This window comes from Antennarius striatus, chromosome 22 (assembly GCF_040054535.1).
Source record: "Antennarius striatus isolate MH-2024 chromosome 22, ASM4005453v1, whole genome shotgun sequence".
In the NCBI taxonomy this organism is placed as follows: Eukaryota; Metazoa; Chordata; class Actinopteri; order Lophiiformes; family Antennariidae; genus Antennarius; species Antennarius striatus.
Window position 1 is genome coordinate 2544063 of NC_090797.1, and position 24596 is coordinate 2568658.

At 46.3% G+C, this 24596-nt stretch overlaps 1 protein-coding gene across 4 annotated transcripts in view; it reads left to right on the forward strand.

Moving 5' to 3' along the window:
* Positions 1–24596, forward strand: part of dock4b (dedicator of cytokinesis 4b) — a 70736-nt gene that overhangs the window by 26487 nt on the left and 19653 nt on the right. For all 4 annotated transcript variants that reach the window (XM_068306503.1, XM_068306504.1, XM_068306505.1 and 1 more), the window contains exons 8-33: positions 1823–1974; positions 5598–5679; positions 5758–5818; positions 5939–6071; positions 6534–6622; positions 9894–10019; positions 12478–12602; positions 12934–13096; positions 14814–14920; positions 16134–16287; positions 17416–17513; positions 17628–17711; positions 18399–18499; positions 18868–18949; positions 19475–19645; positions 20004–20196; positions 20352–20503; positions 21438–21572; positions 21995–22093; positions 22206–22300; positions 22401–22476; positions 22556–22656; positions 22736–22794; positions 22880–23028; positions 23122–23207; positions 24494–24589. In XM_068306503.1, the coding sequence (XP_068162604.1) occupies positions 1823–1974; positions 5598–5679; positions 5758–5818; positions 5939–6071; positions 6534–6622; positions 9894–10019; positions 12478–12602; positions 12934–13096; positions 14814–14920; positions 16134–16287; positions 17416–17513; positions 17628–17711; positions 18399–18499; positions 18868–18949; positions 19475–19645; positions 20004–20196; positions 20352–20503; positions 21438–21572; positions 21995–22093; positions 22206–22300; positions 22401–22476; positions 22556–22656; positions 22736–22794; positions 22880–23028; positions 23122–23207; positions 24494–24589 (2969 nt within the window). The remainder of the gene's footprint in view (positions 1–1822; positions 1975–5597; positions 5680–5757; positions 5819–5938; positions 6072–6533; positions 6623–9893; positions 10020–12477; positions 12603–12933; positions 13097–14813; positions 14921–16133; positions 16288–17415; positions 17514–17627; positions 17712–18398; positions 18500–18867; positions 18950–19474; positions 19646–20003; positions 20197–20351; positions 20504–21437; positions 21573–21994; positions 22094–22205; positions 22301–22400; positions 22477–22555; positions 22657–22735; positions 22795–22879; positions 23029–23121; positions 23208–24493; positions 24590–24596) is intronic.

Genomic DNA, 24596 nt, shown 5'->3' on the forward strand with positions numbered 1-24596 from the left:
GTGTTGTGGCTCAATTAAATTGAGATGGGGATTACCTAGTGTGTGTGTGTGTGTGTGTGTGTGTGTGTGTGTGATGAAACGGCAGTGTGGGAAAATTTAGTGTTCCTTCTACGTCATGTTAAAGAATGGATAAAGGAGAAAGAAGGATGGAGGCAAGATGAGAAATATACAGCAAATCAAACAGGAAGTTGTATTTCAAAATAAAATGATTGCTCTAAAATATGGCAATTTGTCTCCTATTGGTTGAGCCATATTCCAGCAAATCCGGCCTGGAGGAATTCTACGATTTTCCAGTTCCATCCTTTATTTGTTTCTACCTTTAAAATCCATTGGTCTCCCTCCCATGAGATTAAAAAGAGAGGAAACAGTGAGTGATGAAAGGGAGGGAGGACTTCCTCCTCGGTCTCCATTTGACCTCTAACTCCTTTTAATGTGTTTGACGGCGGAACAATGAGGCGGTCGGAGCGAGCGTCTCTCACTCTCTAAACCTCTTTGCCGTCGTTCTGTCGTTTCTATCCTTTGTGTGCGGTTAGTTTTATAACCAGACATCTAAAATGACACACTGGCAGTAACACCGCATTAAAGTCCCACGCTATAAATTACGCCTCCTCGGACGTCGTCATGCTGTCAGGAACCGGGAGACGGATCTTGCAGATGCTTTTTTTTCAAGTATATTACAGCGTTTTGACGCGTTTCTTACCCCAAACCTTCAATGAGACGGTGTAGCTTAGCATTTTGTTGGCCTAGCAGGCGCTGTCTGACCCCCGTCATGTCGTTTTTGTGGGTGTCTGTGTTTACAGTCCCTCCAGACGGCAGTGATCTTGGGATATCGCTAATGTGTCTCATTATTTCTGAGCGTTTCGGCCAAATTGGGAAATGCGTGCCCATTTATTTTAATAACTGCAATTTTCGACGCTACAAACTCAGATCCAGCACCAAGAATTGGAGCCCAGGGTAGAAATCAATCGTCAGCAGGGAGGTCGTGACCTCTGGGGTGTTACGTGTCCCAAAAAAAGTGGTGCTAAAAGAGAAAAAAAAGGAAAATAAGAATTTTATTTTTATTTTTTATTTCATTTTCTAACAAATTCTGCTCAAAACTAAAAGCTTCCAGTCTTCCTGATGCGCTAGGCTAACTGTCTGCTCGCTCCTGTCGTCCTCCTCATCTCTTTCCATCCCATTACAGAAGTGAATGTGGAGCACAATTTGGCAGCAGATCTACCAGCCATCTGGTGCTCTATATATATGTGTGTGTGCGTGTGTGTGTGTGTGTGTGTGTGTCCTTGTGTTTTGGATGCTGACAGCAGATTAGGACGATGCGTTCGTGAACAGAGCTGTAGTTCACGTGTTGTTTTGGATCCAGACTCTGAGACTTTATTGATCTTTTTTTTTTTGTTTTGTGTGTGTGTGTGTGTCGGTTTATTTTAGCGTCCGATATTAAACACAAAAATGAAGCCGAATCAAAATTTTAAAGCTCTGATTTCCCTTTTTAATTCTCTCATCTTGATTGATAATTTAAAAAAAGAAATTTTTCCTTCTGTTGTTTAAAGATAGATGCTTTATTTTAAAACGTTAACAAAGCTCCTCTCTGCCGGCGGGAGGTCTCACAGCCTCTTTATTTAACACTGACTGTAAATAAACCGTATTAAAAGAGATGCATCCACATGTTGGTATTATCTGTACTTTACAACCATTTGATGATCTTATAGGATTTGGAGCTCATGGATTACACAGTTTTTTATTTTTTAAACCTTTCCAACGCGTAACGTAAATGTTGCGATGGAAGGAGTCGGTGCTGATGCTGCCGATGCTCCCTTCTCTGCAGATGGAGCACCGGCATCGTAAGAAGGAGACGCCGGCGCCCGTCAGCACCCATCACCTGTTTGTCCACATGAAGAGCCTGATGAGCGCCAACCTGGGGGAGGAGCTAGAGGTGTTCTTCCACATCTACGACGGGCGGGAGAACAAACCACTCAGGTAAGATGATCGTCTGGTTAACTTTTTGCTTCCTTTTACTCGAAATATTTGTTTGCCTTTTATGGATCTCGTCGTCACGCCTCCCGCTCTAATTATATTCCTGATTTATGAAATGAAGCAGGTTATAAAAGCAGACGAGGTCGTATTTCGCCCCATAAAAAGTGTCCTGCTGCCCACATAACAGATCTTAATACCCTTGAAGTGAACATCGTCTCTGTCTCTGCTCACACATTCCGCGTCGCTGACGTTTGGGCGCCGGCCAAAATACAAGACTTGTGTTTAAATTCCCCGGATTCATAGTTCAAAGCGACATAATTTCCATCTCGCCTCACAAAACAAGTGGATTTCTTCTGGAGGGAGAAAAAAACCCGAGTGGGTTGAAAAATGAGCGCGGCGACAACTGAAGCTTCTTTTGATAAGTCATGCTTGTTTGACGCCCCTCCCCGGCCCCTTGGGGGTGAGGGGGGCACGCATCGGAGGAAACAAGGGCGACATTGACGTGACTCGTTTTCCTCCGGCAGTCGGAAGCTCAGCGCGCTGGACCCCGCCTTTTTTTGGATGTTGCAGAGGGAAAGATCCGCCCTTTTTTTTTAAGCAAGCGGAGTAAAATGTTTATACCATAATTAAAGTGGATTTTTGTACATTAATTATTATTTATTCTGTCTTGATGTGGCTCATTAGCATCCAGTGGTGTCATCTTACGATCATTCTTTCATTATCTCTATATCCTTCTTCTCGCCTGCGTTCCTCGATTTGTTTGCCTTTTGTTTGCCTTTTCTTGTCTCACGGCTAACAGGAATTAACCCTCACACTTTACGTCATTCCTTTGGATTTACAGCTTAGAATCTTGAGAACATCGGCGAATGACGCGTTTAGAAGATGACGAAACATTCCCCTGCCCCCCGATTTGGTCTTGTTTTCCTTGAATCAGCTGATTCCCGCCCGTTCTTGCAGGGGCGAAGGCGATCTGAGGCCTTCGCCGTTGCGCCTCAGCGGATCCGTCTTTCAGGAAAAATCTCAAACATGGCAGCTCGCCAATGTTGTCTCTCGCTCTCGGATCGCACGCGTAAACAGACACACACACACACACACACACACAAACACACACACACACAGATTTACACGAGATGCCTGGCACCGAGCCATTTCGATGCTTCCCTCCCGTGCTTGGTAGTTTCTCTTGTGTGTGTGTGTGTGTGTGTGTGTGTGTGTGTGTGTGTGTGTGTGTGTGCATGTGTGTGTGTGTGTGTGTGTGCGTGCCTTTGCCAGGGACCAGATGGGGGTCCAACCCGTCGCCTCAGTACCATGCCAACACCAGCAGTCCCAGGGCGTCATGGCAGCTTCTTTGTGTTCAATACAAGCTCCTTGTCTGTCTATCCAGCATGACACACACACACACACACACACACACACACACACACACACACACACACACACACACACACACACACACACACACACACACACACACACACATGGTCCTGTTGTGTTCCAGCTCAAATATTTCTGACAACAATGTGGAGACCCTTCGCTGTGTTTTTGCTCACTCCACTTCCCCCGCTCGCTGTAAACTCATCCTGAAGCAGGTTGCCCACGGATGACTGGCCGCATTCCTTTTTTTTTTTTTTGCCTCCGCGTTTTAATCCTAGAATTTTACATCAGATTTGGCGTGGCGGTCGTAATCCGTTGCGTCCTTCCTTTCGTCCTCGACGTGACAGGTCGTCGTCCCGACCTCCTTGAGTTTGCAGCGTTGGGCTGGAACCCGGCGATCATGACATGGTCAAGAAATCACTCAACTTCACGCGTGTTTTATAAATTATCGTTGCGTCAACCCTCTCGGGGTGGAGGTGAGCTGGTGGCCGCGGCAACGGTGGGAGGGGTGGCTTACGAGAGTGTGTGTGTGTGTGTGTGTGTGTGCGTCTGTGTTTGCAGGAGTGGCTGCTAATTGGAGGTTGGGGTTCTACAGTAAACCTCTAATTAGGGTGCAGGAAAACGTGCACAAATCTAAACGCCTGATGTGTCGGAATCCGTCTCCATATGGTCGGATAAAATGTTCCCGGAAAAAAAGTTGGGAGGGAGCGGGAGCAAGAGATGCTAAATTAAAAAAAACCAAAAAAAAACAAAAAACGGGTCTTGGCGATGGGAAAAAAAATGGATAAATGTCATAAAAATCACTTGGATAATTAATAATCAGGAGTTTAATTAATTAAAACGTGAGCGCCAGCTGTCCTACATACCCCCAACGCTAAATTACAGAACCTTTATTTACACCAGAGTGAGTTTTAGCGTGTAGGAGGAGCTTTTAATAGCTTATACTGGTGTAAAACATGCTAATCTATCCTCGCTGCATAAACTCCAGTTGTGTAGGATCTGTTTTGGCGTGTTCACGTTGGGTTTGTGCCGTTACGGCGCCCCCACCCCCACCCACACCCCCCACCATTGCTAGCCGTTCCACAGACTCGGCTCATTGTCAGACGTTGGTGCATTACAAGGTTTTTCCTCTCTGCTTATCGGCCGACTGTGAAAGTCACCTAACTGGATTAGCCCTTAGCTTCGGCAGCCAGGATGAGACAGGGGGGTGGGGGGTGGGGGTGGGGGGGCAGCAGGGAGCGTTTGTTCCAGATAGAGAAAGCGAGAGAAAAGGCGAAGTACAAAGAGAACGAAAATGCGAAGCTCGTTTCCGTCCCCGACATCGTTTTCCCGCCTACGCCGAGAGGAGGACGTTTGAGGCCGGAGTTTTTTATTCCGAGACGGTTCATCCGGTTCATCCTCTGTGAACTTGTGGGATTTTAAAGCGAGACTTTATCCAACGGGTGTTTGTCGGCTACGTGAAAAAATGTCGGGACCGTCATTCATGTTCGATTGTATCCACTTCCTGTATGCATCCATCACGATTCCCTCAGGCTGAATTGAAATATTTTTTTAGATTAGCCCCCCCGTCAGGTCAATATTTAAGGTTAGCCTCTGGCTAATGCTTTAAATGCAGGAGGTGAACCTTTATACCCATGGCTAATGACAGGAAGTAGATTAAAAGTGCTAATGGGGAATGATTTCCAGGTGGGAGTCACTGCACGCTCAGCAATGGTGAACGTCTTTGCTAGCCTTAAACATTAGCATATTAGCATGTAGATGCGTTAGCCGTTAGCTCGGTTGCACGACATTTCCAAATGATTGCATGATTGCGTTTTCTCTGGTATCGAGGACAGTTTGGTCTTCACCCTCTAAACGACACCTTTTGACCTTTGACATTTTCCCGTGACATTTAGCGGCTTTTAGCCGCTTCGTTTTCTCGTTCTCGTTCGCCCCGGCGGATAATGGCCTCATTGTCACGAGCAGTTTTATGTAACCCAGTTTGGGAGTCTTGACAGATTGTATGTTTTTGTAATGGAAGCTCGTCGACGGAGTCTCAAAAGTATCAGAGAGACAAACATGAATATTTTATATCCTCCTCCTCCTCTTCCTGACAGCTTTAGTTTGTAGATCCGACTTCCCACCGCCCGGCTTTTCCCCCGTTTGACGTTCCCGACGCCGTGTCTGATCTTTATCCCCGATCCCGTTGGATGTGGTCGACCCCGACTTGCACTTCCGACCTAAATTCTTTTCCTCTCTCTCCTCTTCCACAGCGAACGATTCTTCGTCAAGCTGAACAAGAGCGGCTTGCCCAAGTCGCCGGAGAAGACGGAAAGACAATGCACGCTTTTCGTGGTGAGTTTGGGAAGCGTCGTAAAAGCTTTGATCGTACGGAAAAGTCTCTTTCTGAAATACGTTTTCCCGTCCCGTCAGGATTTGGGGAGCAGCGATCTGAGGAAAGACGTCTACATCGTCGTACACATCATCAGAATAGGTAGGAGTTGCGTCTTCGTCTTTGTTCCGCTGAGCGCTACATCACTTTTTTTTGTTTTACCTCTCTGGTGCTTTTCGCCGCTCTGACTCCCGATTCGTCTTTGCGCGATCGCGTTCACAGGGAGGATGGGAGCCGGCGAGAAGAAGAACCTGTGCAGCGTTCAGTACCGGAGGCCGTTCGGCTGCGCCGTGGTCAGCATCGCCGACCTCCTCACCGCCGACTCCAAGGACGACCACCTGCTCAAAGTCTACGCGTGAGTCCTTCCTGCCAAATACTGAGCCGCGCCGCTGCTGTAAAGGGAGTATTTGAACACTTCAACGGCTGATAAACATCCTGTTTGGTCAATTTGTGCGAAGACCAAAGTGTAAAGTCAACGCTAACAGGCGTGTGGAGCTTCTTATCTCTTTTCTGAATCATTGCGGTGGCTGGTTGTCTAGCGGTAACTCAGGCACTTCCTTTAACTCAGAGGAAATGAAAAGACTTTGTTGTTGCTGAACTTGAGGGAAAGAAAGAAACGTCTACCGACAGAAGCGACATGAAAGCGCTTTTTGTTGAAACGAGTAAAGAGACTGTCAGATGAATGATTTGAGACATCTACGCACTAAATAAGACTAAATACTGTTGGTTTTAGTCCCATTCAGGGGTATTAATTGTTTCTCGAACCTGTGATTCATGTAATGTGATGTTGCTCACACGTATCTGTGTATTATCTCAGGTGTAACACAGAAAGCGAGTGGTCTCAAATCCACGAGAACATCATCAAAAAGGCCAATTCCAGATACAACCTGTCGGGATCCAACACCGGTAAGAACGTCCTTTTTTTTTTTTTTTTGCGGGGGGGGGGGGGGGGGTCGCTTCTCGTACGATTTGTTCAGATGAATTATTTTATAAATAGCCGCCTTCACATCACCACGAACAACAGCATCGACAGTTTCCCATGGCAACAAGTCGGCGGAGACTCGGAACATCCAGTTCTTCAAACGTCAAACAAACGTCCTTTGACTTCTTCTCTTTTTTTTTTGGTATTACTTTGATGTCTAAACTTCAAACGACGTAAAGATGCCGCTATTATTTGTTCCTGACGCCGTTATGCTTGCAAATTGAGGATGATGGCTCAGCTGATGGATGCAACAAGTGGAAACCCACACAAACGTTCAGTCAGCGAAACACATCGACCAAAGGACTCATTTTCCTCATCCCTTTCGTTTTCAGAGTGCGATTCTGTCACAAATAACTTTCAAATTCGCTCCGAAATGACCTTTTCTGACCGTTTTTTTTTTTCTTTCTTGAAGTCGACATTGATTTTACCGAGAGCGATACCTTCATTACAAACAGAGTGGCAACCTTTTTAATTTCCAAATAATGAGCAGCAACATTAGGCTTCACTCAGGTGTTATGAGATCCATTCGTCTGTCGGATCCAAATGAACTCATAAGAATCGTATTTCCTCTGACAGTTCAATTTTCTTCTGCCCTCCTTTTTCCCCCCTTCTTGACTTCTTTAATTACATGTCACACACACACAACACACACACACTCTTTAATAGCCTTGGCGACACAAATTGTACAATAAGAAAATCACTCGAGATGCAAAATTCTTACGTTGCATCTTTAGATTCCTGTTTGCTGGAGATTCAGGATGACTTCACGTGGCTTAAATGCCTTAAACGATCCGGCTGTGGGATAAAAAAAGCTCGAGATGTTCGGAGAACGTTTACGCCTGGAACAAACAGGCCGTCGTCTCCTCCTGTAAAGTCAACCGAGAAGACGATTTAAAGAAGAGGAGGACAATTAGAAGAAGGGGGCATGCGTGCATCCAACTCTTCCTGGGTGGTTTTCCTCTAAAGCAGACCTGACCGTGTTCCAGAAGTCTCTTGTTAGCAGTAAATTAGCAACGGAGAGAAAAGAAGTCTGGCCTCGCTGGGTGGCGAAGAGGCCGAGAGACCATCCACGCAGGGAGACGTTTTATTCCGCAAGAATCCAAACCGACGTGAGTTGGATTAGGTGGATAATTCAGCTCCCACGTCCACGCCAGCGTAGGTAGCGACAAAAGAGGTTTTTTTTACAACGATGACACACTTTTGTTAGTGTTTTGTTGTGTTTCTGAAGAGGGAGTTCAAGTTGGATGAGGTCAACGGTAGGCAGAATAGTAATGAAGCTGATTGAAGGTCCAATTGTTGCCTGACGGTGGCTTTTCCAGCCTGTTAGTGTGTGTGTGTGTGTGTGTGTGTGTGTGTGTGTGTGTGTGTGTGTGTGTGTGTCGGTGTGTGTGTGTGTGTTCCTTTGTTTGTTAAAATGCCAATGACAAGCAAGACTAGACTCAGACAGAACAAAACAACATCTCTGGAGAACCTAATAGGGTCGTGTGTGCGATGGAAGACTCCACTGACAGCGGCTTGAGAATTATTTCATCCAATTTGCCAATATTTCATTTATTGGGTATAAATTTGGTTTAAAGTCAGATATCTCAAAATCACGAATGCTTTTTAAAAGCGTGTTTTATAATTATAGGTTTGCAAGAATTAAAGTGACTCCAGGAGGAACCAGAGGATGGCTTGAGCCAAACCATGTGACCAAACTGACTTTAACTGATATTTATTTCTACTCCTACCGACACCCCCGGACAGATCACCCATGAAATGTAGAAACGATTGCCAAAAACGAGGGAGAATCAGGGTTTTATTTGTTCAAAACAACTCAGAGATACGTATCTTGTTTGTTCACTCTGAACGATACGAGGGTTTGGTTTACCTTCCCTCAGCCTCAGATCCAAGGATAAAGGCTTATACTTTGTGTTGTACTGCCTGTGTTGTACTGCCTGTTGTACTGCCTGTGTTGTCCTGCCTGTGTTGTACTGCCTGTGTTGTACTGCCTGTATTGTACTGCCTGTTGTACTGCCTGTGTTGTCCTGCCTGTGTTGTCCTGCCTGTGTTGTACTGCCTGTGTTGTACTGCCTGTTGTACTGCCTGTATTGTACTGCCTGTGTTGTACTGCCTGTATTGTACTGCCTGTGTTGTACTGCCTGTATTGTACTGCCTGTTGTACTGCCTGTGTTGTCCTGCCTGTGTTGTACTGCCTGTGTTGTACTGTCTGTGTTGTACTGCCTGTGTTGTCCTGCCTGTGTTGTACTGCCTGTGTTGTACTGCCTGTATTGTACTGCCTGTTGTACTGCCTGTGTTGTCCTGCCTGTGTTGTCCTGCCTGTGTTGTACTGCCTGTGTTGTACTGCCTGTTGTACTGCCTGTATTGTACTGCCTGTGTTGTACTGCCTGTATTGTACTGCCTGTGTTGTACTGCCTGTATTGTACTGCCTGTTGTACTGCCTGTGTTGTCCTGCCTGTGTTGTACTGCCTGTGTTGTACTGTCTGTGTTGTACTGCCTGTGTTGTCCTGCCTGTTGTACTGCCTGTATTGTACTGCCTGTGTTGTACTGCCTGTTGTACTGCCTGTATTGTACTGCCTGTTGTACTGCCTGTTCACCCTGGGTCAGAGAGGACTGTAATTTCATCTGTGCCGTATGTCGTGTATATATGGTACACTTGACAATAAAGCTGACTTTGACTTTGACTAAAGACTTCCAAACGCTGTTGGGTCACCCCAATTTCAAGACACTTCCCTTTGCTTTTCTTCTTCGGATTAGCCGCTAACGCTAGCAGCTGTAGAAGCCTTCCGCCTTTCCGCCTGACATTCGTGTCGGCGTCGGTGCTGCACAGACGCTGTGACGAACAGTGTCTGTCGAACCGGTCTCGGCTCGACAGGTTTGCAAACAAGTCACGTCTCCGGCGACTGAAGCCTCTCACAGATAATGAACGATTTCAGCGCCGCCTCCCATCATTTCCTGGAGAACATCCCCAATAATAATAATAATCCCCCTCATCAGCTTCATCGGACATCAAGCAGACGCATTTTTCTCTTGATTAATATACGTCGGCTTTTTATTGTTGATTGATGAAGTTATTGATTTGTCCTGATATCGGAGGTTCGTTCCAGTTGAGTTCACGCTGTAATAAAACTGAAAACACTCCCGTTTGACTTCCTGTTATGACATGTTTTTAACGTTTTGTTTTTTTTTCTTCAGGTCTGGCGGTGGCTCTCCAGCTCCTCCACGGAGACATCGAGCAGCTGAGGCGGGAATACATGGTCCTGTTCACCCGGGGGGTGTCCATCACCAGGAAACTGGGCTTCTCTGACGTCATCATGCCGGGTAAGACGGCGAGGTCTCATCTTTGGGGTTTCGAATCACTGGCGGCGTCTTACGATCATGGAAGCGACAGAGTTAGTCGTTCCAGATCCAGGTCATCCCATTTATCTCCGGGTTAAGGTCTTCCTATTCCCGTTGAAAACATAAAACATTCTATTTTCCACGTCGTTACGATCTTATCGGGGGGACCAGGCGTGAAGGCGACATCGTAAACTGGAGTTTCAGACGTCGCCGCAGACGTAATAAATCTAACAAAAAGACCGCCGTGCTTTTAAGGTTAGAAACATTTCTGCGTCGACAGCTTTGACCTTCATTATATGATGCACCGCGGGCGCCATGGAAACACTTTGCGTCCCTTCCCGCTGCGTGAATTCCACCTCAGAGCGTCCTCAGAAAGATGAAACGGCTTCTTCAGGAGGGACGCCGTCCGTCAGATGAACCGCGCCGCCAAATTACACACACCACCGCCGAGAACCCCCCGGGGTTCGGCTGTGTGGTTGCCACGGTAACGCGTCCTCCATCGCTAGGAGGTACGTGCATGTAAAAAGAAGGCGAGGTCGCGTCGGGACTGGTGCTTCCAGACTTTGTGGGACTTTTATTTTGAAATAAGTGTGTCGTCTGGGCGGGCAGGTAGACGGCGGTTCCCCCGGCGCCTCACTAACACAGATTCACGCTCAGCGCCTCGTTCTTTGTCTCCGTCTGAGGACAAACCCTCAGCGCTGAACCCCCCCGCCCCAACCTCAGAGGAAACTAACTCACTTTTTTTTTTTTTTTATGTCTTTCTTTTCTGGATTTGTATCGCCCGCATCATCACTCATTTCCTCTCTGCTCACCCGTCCTACTTCCTCTTTTTCCTATTGTACACTGAGAACCTACCTGTGTGTGTGTGTGTGTGTGTGTGTGTGTATATGAGATGCCTTCCCGACCCCTATGCGAAGCGAATGTACAGTAAGGCTGTTTATTGCTTCGTGTCGCCATGGTTACTTTTGTTAAAAGCAATAAAGAAAATCAATGCTGATTCTAGAGATGGAGATATCACGAGCACACACACACACACACACACACACACACACACACACACACACACACACACACGAGGCGTCCGACCAGAGAAGGCGTTCCGCTGCGCTCCGTCTTCCCCCCTGCAGGAGGAAGTCGACGTGTGCCTTCCTCACCCGGCCGCTGTGGATTCAGCTGCGCTGCAAACAAAAACAGATCCGTTCGTTCGGCTTCCTGGGATTATTTTCACTTCAGTGTTTTGGCAGATGGCGGCGGCGCTCTGAAGAAAAAGGCCCGAGTTGAGGTTGTTTTTTTTACGACTCCCACAAACACTCGGCTCATTGTCGGCCCGCGAGCACGACTCAGTTCACTCACCACGTGTCAGTCGTGACGTGAAGTGATGCCTGTTGTTATTCAAGTGTGTGTTTTTTTACAGTTGCTGTTTCCATGGTAACAGATAAGATTTAGGCCTATTGTTTTAGCAAGGCCGCCCCCTTTTGTAGGCTGGTCTCAAAGCCAGATAAATGTGGATGGTTGTGGCAGGAAGGGAATCCAGCATAAAAAACTTTGCCAAACAGATATGAGCCTTCATTTAAAATGGAAAAAGGATGACACGCTGTGGTGACCCCTAGTGCGACAAGAAGAAAAGAAGTTTATTTGTTTATTATTTTATTAATTATTTTATTGTATTATCATTAATTAATTAATTAATTTGTTTATTTATTTATTTTTATTTTATTTCATTTCCATGTTTACAGTTGCATTCAGGCTCAATCTTTGTGTGGGAATTGTCTTGTTTTTATTTATACTGGGAAGATAATATCAAATGTTTTGGCAATTCAAAGCATTTAAAAGCAGTTTAAGTGAAATAGAGCAGAACAATTTCAATTAACAGGAACATTTTAACAATTTAAATTTAAATATTCTGTATTATAATCGCTGAAATACCCAGATTTCATCTAAAAAAGGTACTCCTGTAAACCCGCTGTCATTGCATGAATATGTGAGTGTGGCTTAAATGTAAATTAATGTGGATAGCCACGCCCATTCCATGAGTGGGTGTGGCTTGTGTTTTGCATCCATGCCTTATGACATCATAATTGACCAAAAATCTGAACGATGCATCGCAGGAAAATATTTTCTGAAAGGCGGAGAAAACAAAAGGCTGCATTTCCTTGTTTTGAGAGGTTTCAAGTGAAACACTTCCTTTTAATCAGGCTTTATTAAAATGACTCTGTCAAACTGACGTGTGTACAAGACAATAGATATTCCCTTCCAGTGGAATATTTCCCGCCTTGCTCTCCGGTGGTCATTAAATGTTATTAATGTAAATGATGTCCCCCCCTGTCAGGAGGAGTTATGCTGAGAATTATCACCGGGCGCCCCAGTTCATTAATAATAATGCCCTCTTGTATGCATAATCAATGCCTCTCCCCTCGTTTCCCCCGTCCTGTCCTCGCAGGAGAGATGAGGAACGACCTTTACGTCACCCTGGAGAAGGGCGAGTTCGAGAAGGGCGGGAAGAGCGTCGCCCGGAACGTGGAGATCACCGTCTACGTCCTGGATGTGGACGGACAGGTCCTCAAGGTAAACGCCGTTGCCGTTGCTTGGGAAATATGTCTCCGTTTAAGGACGCAACCTTTTCTTTGGGGATACGCTTCATGCTCTTATTTTGGCGGTGCGCTCTTCATTTAAATATCGTTGACCCAGATGAGCGCCCCTCCAGAGTGTCGCCCGTATCTGTGACAGTCTGCCTCTGTGGTTTCCTGCCTGCCTAGAACAGAAAATAGACTGTTACGTGGCGACGGCGGCCTGTAACACACACAAACCCTCCTCTAGCTCATTTCCTGTCTTCACTTCCTGGTCTTTCTTTCATTCATTATTTGCCCCCGGCCCCCCTCACTGCTTTTGTCTTCAGGGTCACGTGGCTGCCGGGGCAGGAGAACCGGGGGCAGACGAGTACCACTCCCTGGTGCTGTACCACAACAACAGCCCCCGCTGGGCGGAGCAGATCAAGCTGCCCATCCCGGTGGACATGTTCCGGGGGTCGCACGTCCGCTTCGAGTTCCGACACTGCTCCAGTAAGATCAGTGAATCATTCGCTGAGTGTTTGTGTTGGTTTCCATGGTTACAAGTTGAGCTTAGGTGAACGATTTTGGTGCACAATTTAAAAAAAACCCACACAAATAAAACCAAAGCAGCATCGTAGCAGGGCCTCTCTTGTTGTGTTTTCTTTTGTTTCCATGGTTACGTGACGTGGGCTTGGGTGGGTTTTTCGAGGTGCAACAAAAAAAAATTGTTGTTTTTTTCAAAATAGATTTATTTTAATGCTGAACGTTGTCATTGTTTCTTAGAGTTTACTTCCGGGGTGTTTGGATCCAGACTCGTTTATTCAGAAAGACTTTTTCCGGGCTGCCTCTGGGCGCCGTTTCTGTTCAGATTATAATCCGGGTGGATTTTAATAGATTATTATTTCAGAGGAGCGGGGATAGAGAAGAACAATAACCCTTCGCTTTCCTGTCTGCTCCAATCCTCCAACCCCCACAGGCCTCCAGCCTGGAGGCTGGCAGCCGCCGCCCGAGTCGACGCCGTTCTCTCTTCTGTGCATTTCCTTAATGAGACCCGTTTGTCCAAACGTCTCACCTCCTAATGAGACAAAACTTTAACTCCGGCCAAAATATTGCTTTCACTCTCCTGCAGATCCAGATATTATTGTGCTTTTTTTTTTTTTTCCCCTGCTGCCGAGCCGGGAGGCTGAGCGTCTGCTGGCAGCAGATATAGAAGCATTATTATCACTGCCATTGCTCACACTGCTGCCCATAAAGAGCCCAATTTAAACCTGTAGTGACACCAAACTGAGGAGACGTGCTATTAGGGCTCCCAAACCCCGGGGGGGCGACCTGCCTGAAGAAGCGCGATTAGCAGCTGGTAGTTAATGCCCCCCCTAGACAGCTTAATTTTTACGAATATGCTTTTTTTTTGTTTTTCTCTATTAATTGTTAATCTACTCGCAGGGAGTCCGGCATTCTGGGTAATTATTTGTATTGTATTTGATCACTTAGAATAAGTGCGTTAATATTCACGGCGCTACTGCTGCTCCCTTGTTCACAGCTTCAGACACCCCAAAAAGTCTGGACGAGCTTCCCAGACAATTAAAACTTCGTCGTGGCTTCGAGATACGATCCACATCAATCTCTACCCGGTCCGCCACGCTCAGATTAACACCCCAGCAACACTTAATCTCTCTTAATCTGCCGGCGCCCGAAGCTGCAGAAAAGGTGCACGAAAAAAAAAAAAGCTGCAGAAACTTGTACCGCCTGGAAAAAGTCCCCCCCCCGGGTTTGAAACGTAAGCACAGAAAAGAAAAAGAGTGCAATTACTGATTAAAAAATAACCCAGATGAAGCTCTCGTTACCCCCCGCTGCGCTTTTACTGCCGAAGCTGAGCGTGAATCGGATTAAACGTGTTCACGATTCAAATTACGCCCACAGCTTCTTTTAAAAAAAATAAAAACAGGAGCCCACTTTAATTTATTTTCCTGCCTCTTCTGTCAATAACTCGACTCGCACTTCCTCTCGCATGAGTTTGATTTCTTTTTAAAGCCCCGGATTGTTTGCATCCCCCTCGTTTTCCTTCTCTCTCTCTTCGACAGCGATACCAATTTGAGTTTCGGTAGAAATCACACATTTGTTTTCCGATGCGTAACCGGGGTTTTTGGGTGATCTAATCCTTTTGTTTGCCTGCCGGTACGTTTTTTTTGGGCTCGGCGTCACGTCCTTGTGTTCTTTTGTTTGACAGCTAAAGACAAGGGAGAGAAGAAACTGTTTGGCTACTCCTTCGTGCCGCTGATGCAGGAGGACGGCAGGACTCTGCCAGATGGAACCCATGAGCTCATTATCCATAAGGTAATAATTGCACAACGCCAGAGCGAAGCTTCTCTTTTCTTTTCTTGCATCTGAATCCAGTTTAAATTCTATCTACTTTTAAAAAAAAAATTAATAAAGCAATAATTTTTCAAATTTTTAAATTAATTTAAATTAATTAAATAATAATTTAAATAATAAATAATAATTTAATTTAATCAATAATTTAATTAAACAATAAAGAAGATGGGGGGGGGGGAAAGAAGCACCGCTTTCTGCTTATTGGTACCTTGGCGTTCGCAGATTGTCTTAACCCACTTGTTTGGCTTCCCACTGGTGTTGCCATGGCGACGCCGGACGGGATCACTTTACTGTATATGATTATGTGACTCATCGGCCATGAATCAACTTGAACGCGGTCGCCCTGTTATCACGCCGTTGTGCGTTCACGGATCCGACAGACGGCTCACGAGGAGTCCCAGCGTAAATGTGGTGAAACTACAGACGCACGCTGTCTAAACTTTCATTTTAAAGCCTGCCCTGCGTTTAGCGTGACCTTTACATCCGCTTCAATGCCTTTTGCAGACTTTTTTTTTTTTTTTTCGCACAATCTGGTTTTCACCACATCTAAAAGCTCCTACCAAATAAAAATGACCTGCACCCCCACCCCCACCCCCCAACCCCCACTTCCCTGGGATAAAAAGCTGCTGTGAAACCATCTCGGGTGTAATTCCCAATAATTGAAGGGTGCAGGCTTTTCCTCAGCTGCAGCCAAAGGGTGTGTTGCAGAAACGTCAGGCTTTTTGTGGCGACATTTCGTACGTTTTATTCACCAGCCTTGCGACCAGAATTCCGATGATTTATTTTACTCTCCGTTTAGTTTAGTTTCTCCTTTATTTTTCTTTTGTCATCATTTCCTGTCAGGCTTGCTAGATTTAGTCCGACCAGACCGTCTTAATGTGACGCTGCCGGTTTCGGGTTAGGAGACCGGATGAAGCCCCGCTCCAACAGCAGATGGAAGTCGCTTAAAAAACTCAATCAAACCGGCGTGGCCTAGTTCCTCCCCCCCCAGACTCAAAATAGCCCGAGTGGAACGGGTCCAAACCGTGTGGCGACTTCAGCGCTGGCCTCAGGTGTTCATTAAGGCTCAACACGAAACCCCTAAAAATAACAAGACTTCTGCGATTACTGTGACATTTACCGACGATAAAACGGTAGATAACAGCAAATCAAATCTTTCCTTTTACCCCCTCAGTGCGAGGAGAACGCCAGCCTGGCCGACTGCTCGCGCTACCTGAGGCTCCCGTTCTCCAAGGCCAACCTCCCGTCCAACAACCAGACCCTGAAAGGCACCAAGGAGTCCTTCTGGATCACCAGCTTCCTCTGCTCCACCAAGCTGACGCAGAACGGTAAAATAAAAAAGACTCCGGGATGGACGCGTTGGCCGCTCGCCTCCCATCGCTACGCTCGAATTAGCGTCACATTGAAAAGAGGAGCTAGCCTTGCAGCACGGCGAGAGGCTAACAAGCTGCTTTAAATGCCAGCTAAAAAAGAGAAAGAAAGAAAGAAAGAAGAAAGATGGGTAAAAAACTCTGTGAATCTGCAGGGTGGTGGGATTAGCTTCCAGTTTTGCGGCGCTAATGAGCTAAAGCATCCATAAATCCACAGCAGGATTAGCGCGTCGCTGCATTTGCCCCTCGTTTCTACTGAAAACACAAGCAACAATCACCGGAAAGTGTTGCAGCGGCTAATGATGCGTTCCAGACGCGACGCCGTTTCACAGGACGGCGTTACATCGAGTTCGTTACGTAGATGGATGGAGCGACGGCCGGCGTTGTGGTGGGCTGTGTTGATTCAAAGCCACACACACACACACAAAAAAAAAAAGTTCACGAAATCCCATTGAGGTTGAATCCAAACAGACTGTTTAAAAAACTTTTGAGGCTCATGTTTTATTCATGCGTACATCTGGAGAACCTGCACAGGAAAATAAACTTTTTATCTCCTTGACGACGCCGCACATAAAAAATGTCATCATTAGTTTGGATTTGGAGTTTTTTTTAGTGGGTAGAAGTGACTCCATCATAACTCCAAACGAACAAACAAAAAGTTTGGATCCCTTTCCCACACTGCCATTGTTTACCGTGCTGCTATCTATCTATCTATCTATCTATCTATCTATCTATCTATCTATCTATCTATCTATCTATCTATCTATCTATCTATCTATCTATCTATCTATCTATCTATCTATCTATCTATCTATCTATCTATCTATCTATCTATCTATCTATCTATCTATCTATCTATCTATCTATCTACGTAGCTAACACCTCCACCTTTTTGGTATTTCCTTTACCAATCAGAGTCTGGGTCCTGTCCGCAGTTTCTTCCTCAGTGAAGGAATTTTTCCCCCTTGCTCTGGAGAGTTCTGTTGCGTTTCTCTGTCTGTTAAAGTGCTTTGAAATGTCTGCTGATGTGATTAAGTGCTCTATAAATAAAGTTTGATCGATGGATTGATTGATGATCGATCTCAGGCGACATGCTGGACCTGTTGAAGTGGCGAGCCCACCCCGAAAGGATCAACGACAGCCTCTCGAAACTGAAGGAGATCGACGGGTCAGAGATCGTCAAGGTGAGTCCATCGGGGGAATTTGAGCAAAAACCAAAAGCAGGATGTTTTAAACCCTTCGCCCCGTCCCACCCCCCCCTGTCCAGAAGTCAAACCCTCCTTCTGATCTCTTCCCAGTTTCTTCAAGACACCCTGGACACCCTGTTCGGTATCCTGGACGAGAGTTCTCAGAGATACGGACTAAAGGTGTTCGATTCGCTGGTAAGTCAACGAGATTGTCGCGCTTGTGTTTTTTGTTTCTCGGGTGAGAAAACACAAGCGTCTTTCAAGATGTCTGTCGGGTGGGGGTGGGGGTGGGGGTGGGGGTGTAACGCCGCAGAGCCCCGTGATCCAATCTGGTCTTGGTTCCGGTGGATGATGCCGATTGAGCGAATGATCGATCGTTTTTCACTCCCGACACGTGAACGCTCTCCTTTCGGTGAGGCAATATCGCAGATGTGAAGGGTTGGGGGGGGAGACGGGTCGGTCATCAAGTTTCCTTTTCTAGGTTAGGATGTCAATCAGAGTCTGAACTCGTCTATCGCTGGGGGACAAATTGGATGTGACTCACAACAACCTGCGAAACAAGAAAACAGGAGTAACGAGTGCGGCTGACGTCCACATGGGTCACCTTTCTGAGTCTTTTCCTTTTAATTGACGTGTTCATCGACATCCTTTATGTTTTGTACCTTTAATTTACTTAGTTGAATGTCTCCTTGATATTTATCACCTGTTGTTAACGCTATGCTAACGGTTGTTGGGGATTGAATTCAGGAAAGTCCATAAAATGAAGCTTTAGAAGATCCGTTTGACGGACAGGAACCTCAGAAAACGGTTTTTCTTCAAGGGATAAAGGACTGACTAAATTCTAAGGCATGACAAAAGACCCATTTGTGTATTTCCTTCCAGGTCCACATCATCAACCTCCTCCAGGACAGCAAGTTCCAGCACTTCAAACCCGTCATGGACACCTACATCGAGAGCCACTTCGCCGGAGCGTTGTCCTACAGGCAGGTTTCCGACCTTCTCTTTAATAATAATATTCTTATTCATGCTTTTTGTTTCCACATCCTGTCTCATGTGGGCGGGCGGTAGGAGAACCAACGCTGATTTTAACCCCGGAGGCGCTGAGATCGAGTCTCCAGATGCGTGAATGAAAAGCGTCTGGCGCCCCCTGGAGGAGGAAGAGCGGAATATGGAAATAAACTGACCTCCTTGTTGTTTTCTCCTCTCACGTTCACACACATCGATTTCTCACAAACATTCGCGACCTGCCCGCCTCCTTCACACCCCGCCCACCTGCTGCCACACCTGGTAGTCTCACATGTGTGTTTGTGTGTGTGTGTTGGTGTGTGTGTGTGTGTCTCTCCCCCCTCAGGGACCTGATCAAAGTGCTGAAATGGTACGTGGACCGCATTGTCGACGCCGAGCATCAGGATCACATCCAGCAGGTGCTGAAGGTGAGGCGTTCGCTGAACACCGACACAAACAAACAAACAAACAAACAAAAACAAACTAATAGATTCCTCCTCCCACCGCATCCTCCCATCAGTAGTGAAAACATGACCTTGCCGTTTATTACCCTCCTCCTCCTCATCTATTACGCCACATGCAATTCTAATCAACGGAAACGCGCCTTCTCCGGCGCCTAGGACCGCATCACGTTACTCTAATGACGCACATCAGACAAACGTCTTCGCCGTTCGCTGGATGCGTCCAACGCCAGCTGGTTTCTGCTTGCACCTTTTCTTTGCTCAACGAGTTTTCATTTTCAAGGAACATGAATGATTTTCTTGCGTCTTTCTGAACTCATGTAGGAAAATCTTTACGTACGAAAACCAACCAGCAAATCCTGACATTCGAGAAGCTAGAAAAAAGCTAATATTTACTATTCTGGCTTCAGAAACCACAATTTCTACCTGAACCTGAAGTCTGTCTGGCACAATGACGATGAACGACGGTTGTTCTCTCTCTCTCTCCTCCAGGCCAGCGAGTACATCTTCAAGTACATCATCCAGTCTCGCCGGCTCTTCTCATTGGCCACTGGGGGCCAGAACGAAGAGGAGTTCCGCGTCTGCATCCACGAGCTCTTCATGTCCATCCGCTTCTTCCTGTCGCAGGAAAGCAAAGGCACCAGTCCCGTCGGGCAGACGCAGGTGAGCGACGACGCCTTTTCGTGGTTTTATTTCTCCAGGACTCCTTTTTAATGCAGCTGAGACTTCTGGGAAATTGTCTGTAATTGAATTTCACGCTGCCACTGGGGTTTGGACTCGGAGTCCAAACCCCAGTGGCAGCTTTTTGTCTGAAGCGTTTGTCTGAGTGGCCGCCTTTGCCGATTCAAAAAACAAAAGGCTAAAACAAATCAGCTTTATTCCCGCGTTTTCAAACTGCTCCTTCGACCTCTACGATTCTTTCATAATTCATTCGCCGTTTGTTCGCCTCGCCCGTGAATCCGGAGCGCGTGTTTCGTTCTTGCATTCAGGCAAACACAAAGTCCTTCCTGGTCCTTCACAGGCTGTGTTCCTGCGGGCGTTCCCGGCGGTTTACGGCGAGCTGCTGAAGATCTTCACGGTGAGGGAGGTGGCCGGCTTTGTCAGGGAGACGCTGGGCAGTCTGCCGTCCGTCGTCCAACCGGACTGCCCTCTGGACGCGGTGAAACTCCAGTGCATCGCCAAGACGGTGGAGAGCCAGCTATACATCAACCCAGGTAAACACAATCTATGTAAGTGCTGACGTTGGCACATCATTCCCTGCCTGTAGACACGGGGAAAATCTCGCCGGGGACGAATTCGCGGACAAATAACAGATGTAGAATGCGCAGATTATGAGCAATCAGGAAGTCAACGGTGTCTCCGGTTGCAGAGTCCCGGTGTATCCTGTTGCCGGTGGTTCTGAGGGTCTTGCAAAACCACATGCAGGAGCAGAGAGATCTGGTCATGTGCGCCCGCATCCTCACCAGCATGCTGTCGCTCATCAAGAAGGAGGAGAACGGGACGGCGGTGAACAACCCAACGGTAACTTTGATCACTTTTCGTGAAAAAGATAGTCTTCTGCAACTTTCAATTTCAAGGTCGCTGACTTTTTGGGTCGATAAAGGGACGACAATCACAGGAAACTCTCCTCTAATAAGTGGAAAACCATTGAAGAATTCAACACTAGAAGGAGTTCGGTAGCGTTTTTGCGTAAAGGTGGTCAGATAGTCTTGGTGTCCGGTAATGAGAGCCATCAACTCAGCGATGGCCACCACCGCGTTGAGGTGTGTGAGTGTTTGTGTTGGTGAAGTTTTTAAGTGATGAATCCCAGGATTGAACCGTTGGATGTCGGAGGTTCAGCTGGTGTCAAAAGACACACACACACACACACACACACACACACACACACACACACACACACACACACATACATACACACTGACAGGCACAGCATCTAAAGGGAAGTGACAGCAGCGACAGCTGATGTTCCAGGCTGGAGCTCCTTCTCATTATCGCTCTGTCCAAGACCTGCCTGTCACGTCAGGGATGGAGGGAAACACACACACACACACACATACACACACACACACACACACACACACACACACACACACACACACACACACACACACACACACACACACACACACACACAAGCTTCTTAATGCCACCTCATCTTCAATGTGTTTCGTTTAAAGGTTGACCTGAATTCTGATTTGAGTAAATATTCTAAATTTACCCCATTAGTCCAAACTGAGTGAAGACAACAACTCCCATAATCCTATCTTAGATTGCTGCACCCAAAGACTGCATCTTATTTTAAAGCAGGAGCCCCCTAGTGGCGACAATAACACACTGCATGTTTTCAATAACAAAAGCTTCGCTCTTTGCTCCATCAATTTATTCATGTTTTCTATTATGCTAATATAAAGTTGAATTAAAGAACCATTTCCTGTAACTTTTATCTGATGTTTAGGAGCCCGTCGTCTCAGAGGAGGTGGAGCTAATTGTCGAAAGCCTGCTGGGAGTTTTGCTGAGGACCATCCTGGAAATTAGCAACCGGCCTCAGCCTGCCGGGCCCACCATGAGACTCCAGTTCCAGGATGTCACCGTACGTGTGTGTGTGTGTGTGTGTGTGTGTGTGTGTGTGTGTGTGTGTGTGTGTGTGTGTGTGTGTGTGTGTGTGTGTGTGTGTGTGTACATACCAGGATAAATTGTTTTGGGATTTAACAAAATGTGTGAAAGTAATTATAAATTTTAATGGAGTGGCTGCTGTGACTGTGATTCCATGAACATTATTAACGTTAATGACAATAATTAACGTTTATAACGCGACGCAACACTAAGGGAGGGGGGTGCGTTATAATGACATCATCATTGGAGGGGTGTGGCTAAGAAAAGTCAACGCCAAATTCATATGTAAGAGTGGAGATAGCTTGATTAATCTGGTAACCATGACAACCTGAGGATCCTGGCTCCACTGACTCTCGTGTTCTTTATCCCCGCCCCTCCGTGCCCGTGTCGTCCAATCAGGGGGAGTTTGTGGCGTGTCTGCTGGCCCTCCTGCGTCAGATGAGCGACAGACACTACCAGCAGCTGCTGCAGGCCTTCAGCAGCAAAGACAACCTGAGGGTGAGACGCCTGATCCAACCCGATCACATTGATAGATAGAGGGGGGGGGTGGATTCCGTGGCTCAGGGAGGGGGGAGGTTGCTGACCCCTCCTGCGTTTTTTTGTGTTTCAGGACTTCCTCCTCCAGATCTTCACGGTTTTCCGGATCCTGATCCGACCGGAGATGTTCCCTAAAGACTGGACCGTCATGCGGTTGGTCACAAACAAGTAAGATCGCACACCCATCAATCAATCAATCGATCAATCAATCACTCCGATCGGATCGATGCAGACGCGGAACCTGTATGTGCTTCCTCTTCTCCTTCAGCGTCATCATCACCACCGTCCTCTACCTTTCCGAGGCTTTGAGGAAAAACTTCCTCAACGACAAGTTTGACTTCAAGGTCAGTGAAATTAGATTGGATCGGAATGTGGCCAGGTAGGGGTGGGACGACCTTTGACCTGACGCTCCTTTGTCTTCAGGTGTGGGACCTGTACTTCTACTTGTCGGTCATATTCATCAACCAGCCGTGTCTCCAGCTGGAATCCTTCTCTCCCTCCAAGAGGAAGAAGACGCTGGAAAAGTGAGATGCGTTAGCTTAGCTTCTTCCGTTAGCGCCTCCCGGTGACTTCCTGTTCTGACCGTGACTCCTGACGCCGCAGGTACGGAGACATGAGGGTGATGATGGGATGCGAGATCTTCAGCATGTGGCAGAATTTAGGTAAGACGACGGAATCCCGATGAATCTGGATCAAACAAATTGATCCAAACCTCCGTGGACGTCTCCGTCTTTTCTTTTCCTCCAGGCGAGCACAAGCTGAACTTCATCCCGGCGATGATCGGACCGTTCCTGGAGGTGACGCTGGTTCCGCAGCCCGACCTGAGGAACGTCATGATCCCCATCTTCCACGACATGATGGACTGGGAGCAGAGGCGAAGCGGCAACTTCAAACAGGTGAGGAGGTTCCAGCGCTTCTTTTGTTCCCCGAACTCCAGTTAGCCATAAAATCAGATGAGATCACAGCCGCGGCTGTAACTGTCGTCTCAGGTGGAGGCCAAGCTGATCGACAAGCTGGACAGCCTGATGTCGGACGGGAAAGGAGACGAGACGTACCGGGAGCTCTTCAACAGCATGTGAGTAGGAGGGGAACGGTCGCAGGAGGAGAAACGACGCCGAGCGGCTTCTTCTTCATTAAAAACCTGTCGGAAAAAACTGATCTGATGAGCTTGAATGTGATTTTTGTTTGTTTTTTTCAATTTTAGCAGTTATCCGTATCGTTTTTGGCTTTTTAAATAAAGTTTTTTCCTGTAGCTGAGTCTTTATTGTACTGATTAAATTTTAAAAAAAGTAAAGTAAAAATGAACGGTAAGTTATCGGTATCTGACTCCTCTCACCTTCATCTTCATTCTGTGGTCACTCTTCCTCCTTTTCCTCCTCTTCCTCCACTCCTGCATGCTTTACAGTGTGTGTGTGTGTGTGTGTGTGTGTGTGTCTGTGTTTATTTTAGCTGATTAGCATTAGCACTGTGCTTTTTTTAAAAAAAATTAGAATTAAAGTGAAGCGTTGATAGATTGTCGTGTTATTGTCTGCTTTGTCCTTCGTCATCATCACACATCCCAGAAAGCATCACTGCACATTATTCAGATTTTATATTTAATTTATTCGATATTAAATCAGACTGAATTTACTGATAATGGTGATTTAATTTTCTTCTTAATTGTTTAACGTACTTTCCTCCTACTAACTCCACTAACCCCTGAACTAACCTGTGTGTGTGTGTGTGTGTGTGTGCTAAAATTAATTGTATTAATATTAATTTATTCCGCCTATGCTTCCCGCCTGGAGTAGAATTCCTCTGTTTGGTCCGTACCCTAGGTAAGACGCTCTCCTCTTTGTTCCTCTCTTTGTCCACTGTGTGTGTGTGGGGGGGTGCGACGGCGTCAGCTGCACGCTAACGGCTACATGCTAAATGAAAATTCAAGCGTTCTATTTAATGGTTTTGACTTTCTCTTGCAGTACAGCGTTTTTACGACTATAAGGCGCACCTAAAAGCCTTTTGTTTTCTCAAAAACTGAGAGTGCGTCTTATAATCCAGTACGCCTTACATATGATTTTCTTTAATATTATTATTATTATTATTATTGTTATTTTTATTATTATTATTATTATTTTTATTTTTATTTTTATTATTATTTGTATCATTGTTATTATTTTTATTATTATTACTGTTATTTTTATTATTATTATTATTATTTTTGAAATACGTCATTCTTTAAAGGTGCGCCTTATAATCAGTGCGCCTTATAATGCGGAAAATACTGTAATTTCTCTCCCCCCTCCCTCCACCCCTCCCCCACCATGTTGTTCTTTTTCCACTTCCTGTCGTCCGTCTCCTCATCTCTCCATCCTCGTCCTCCAGCCTGCTGAAGAAGATCGAGAGGGAGACGTGGAGGGAGAGCGGCATCTCTCTGATCGCCACCGTCACTCGCCTGATGGAGAGGCTGCTGGACTACAGGTGAGGC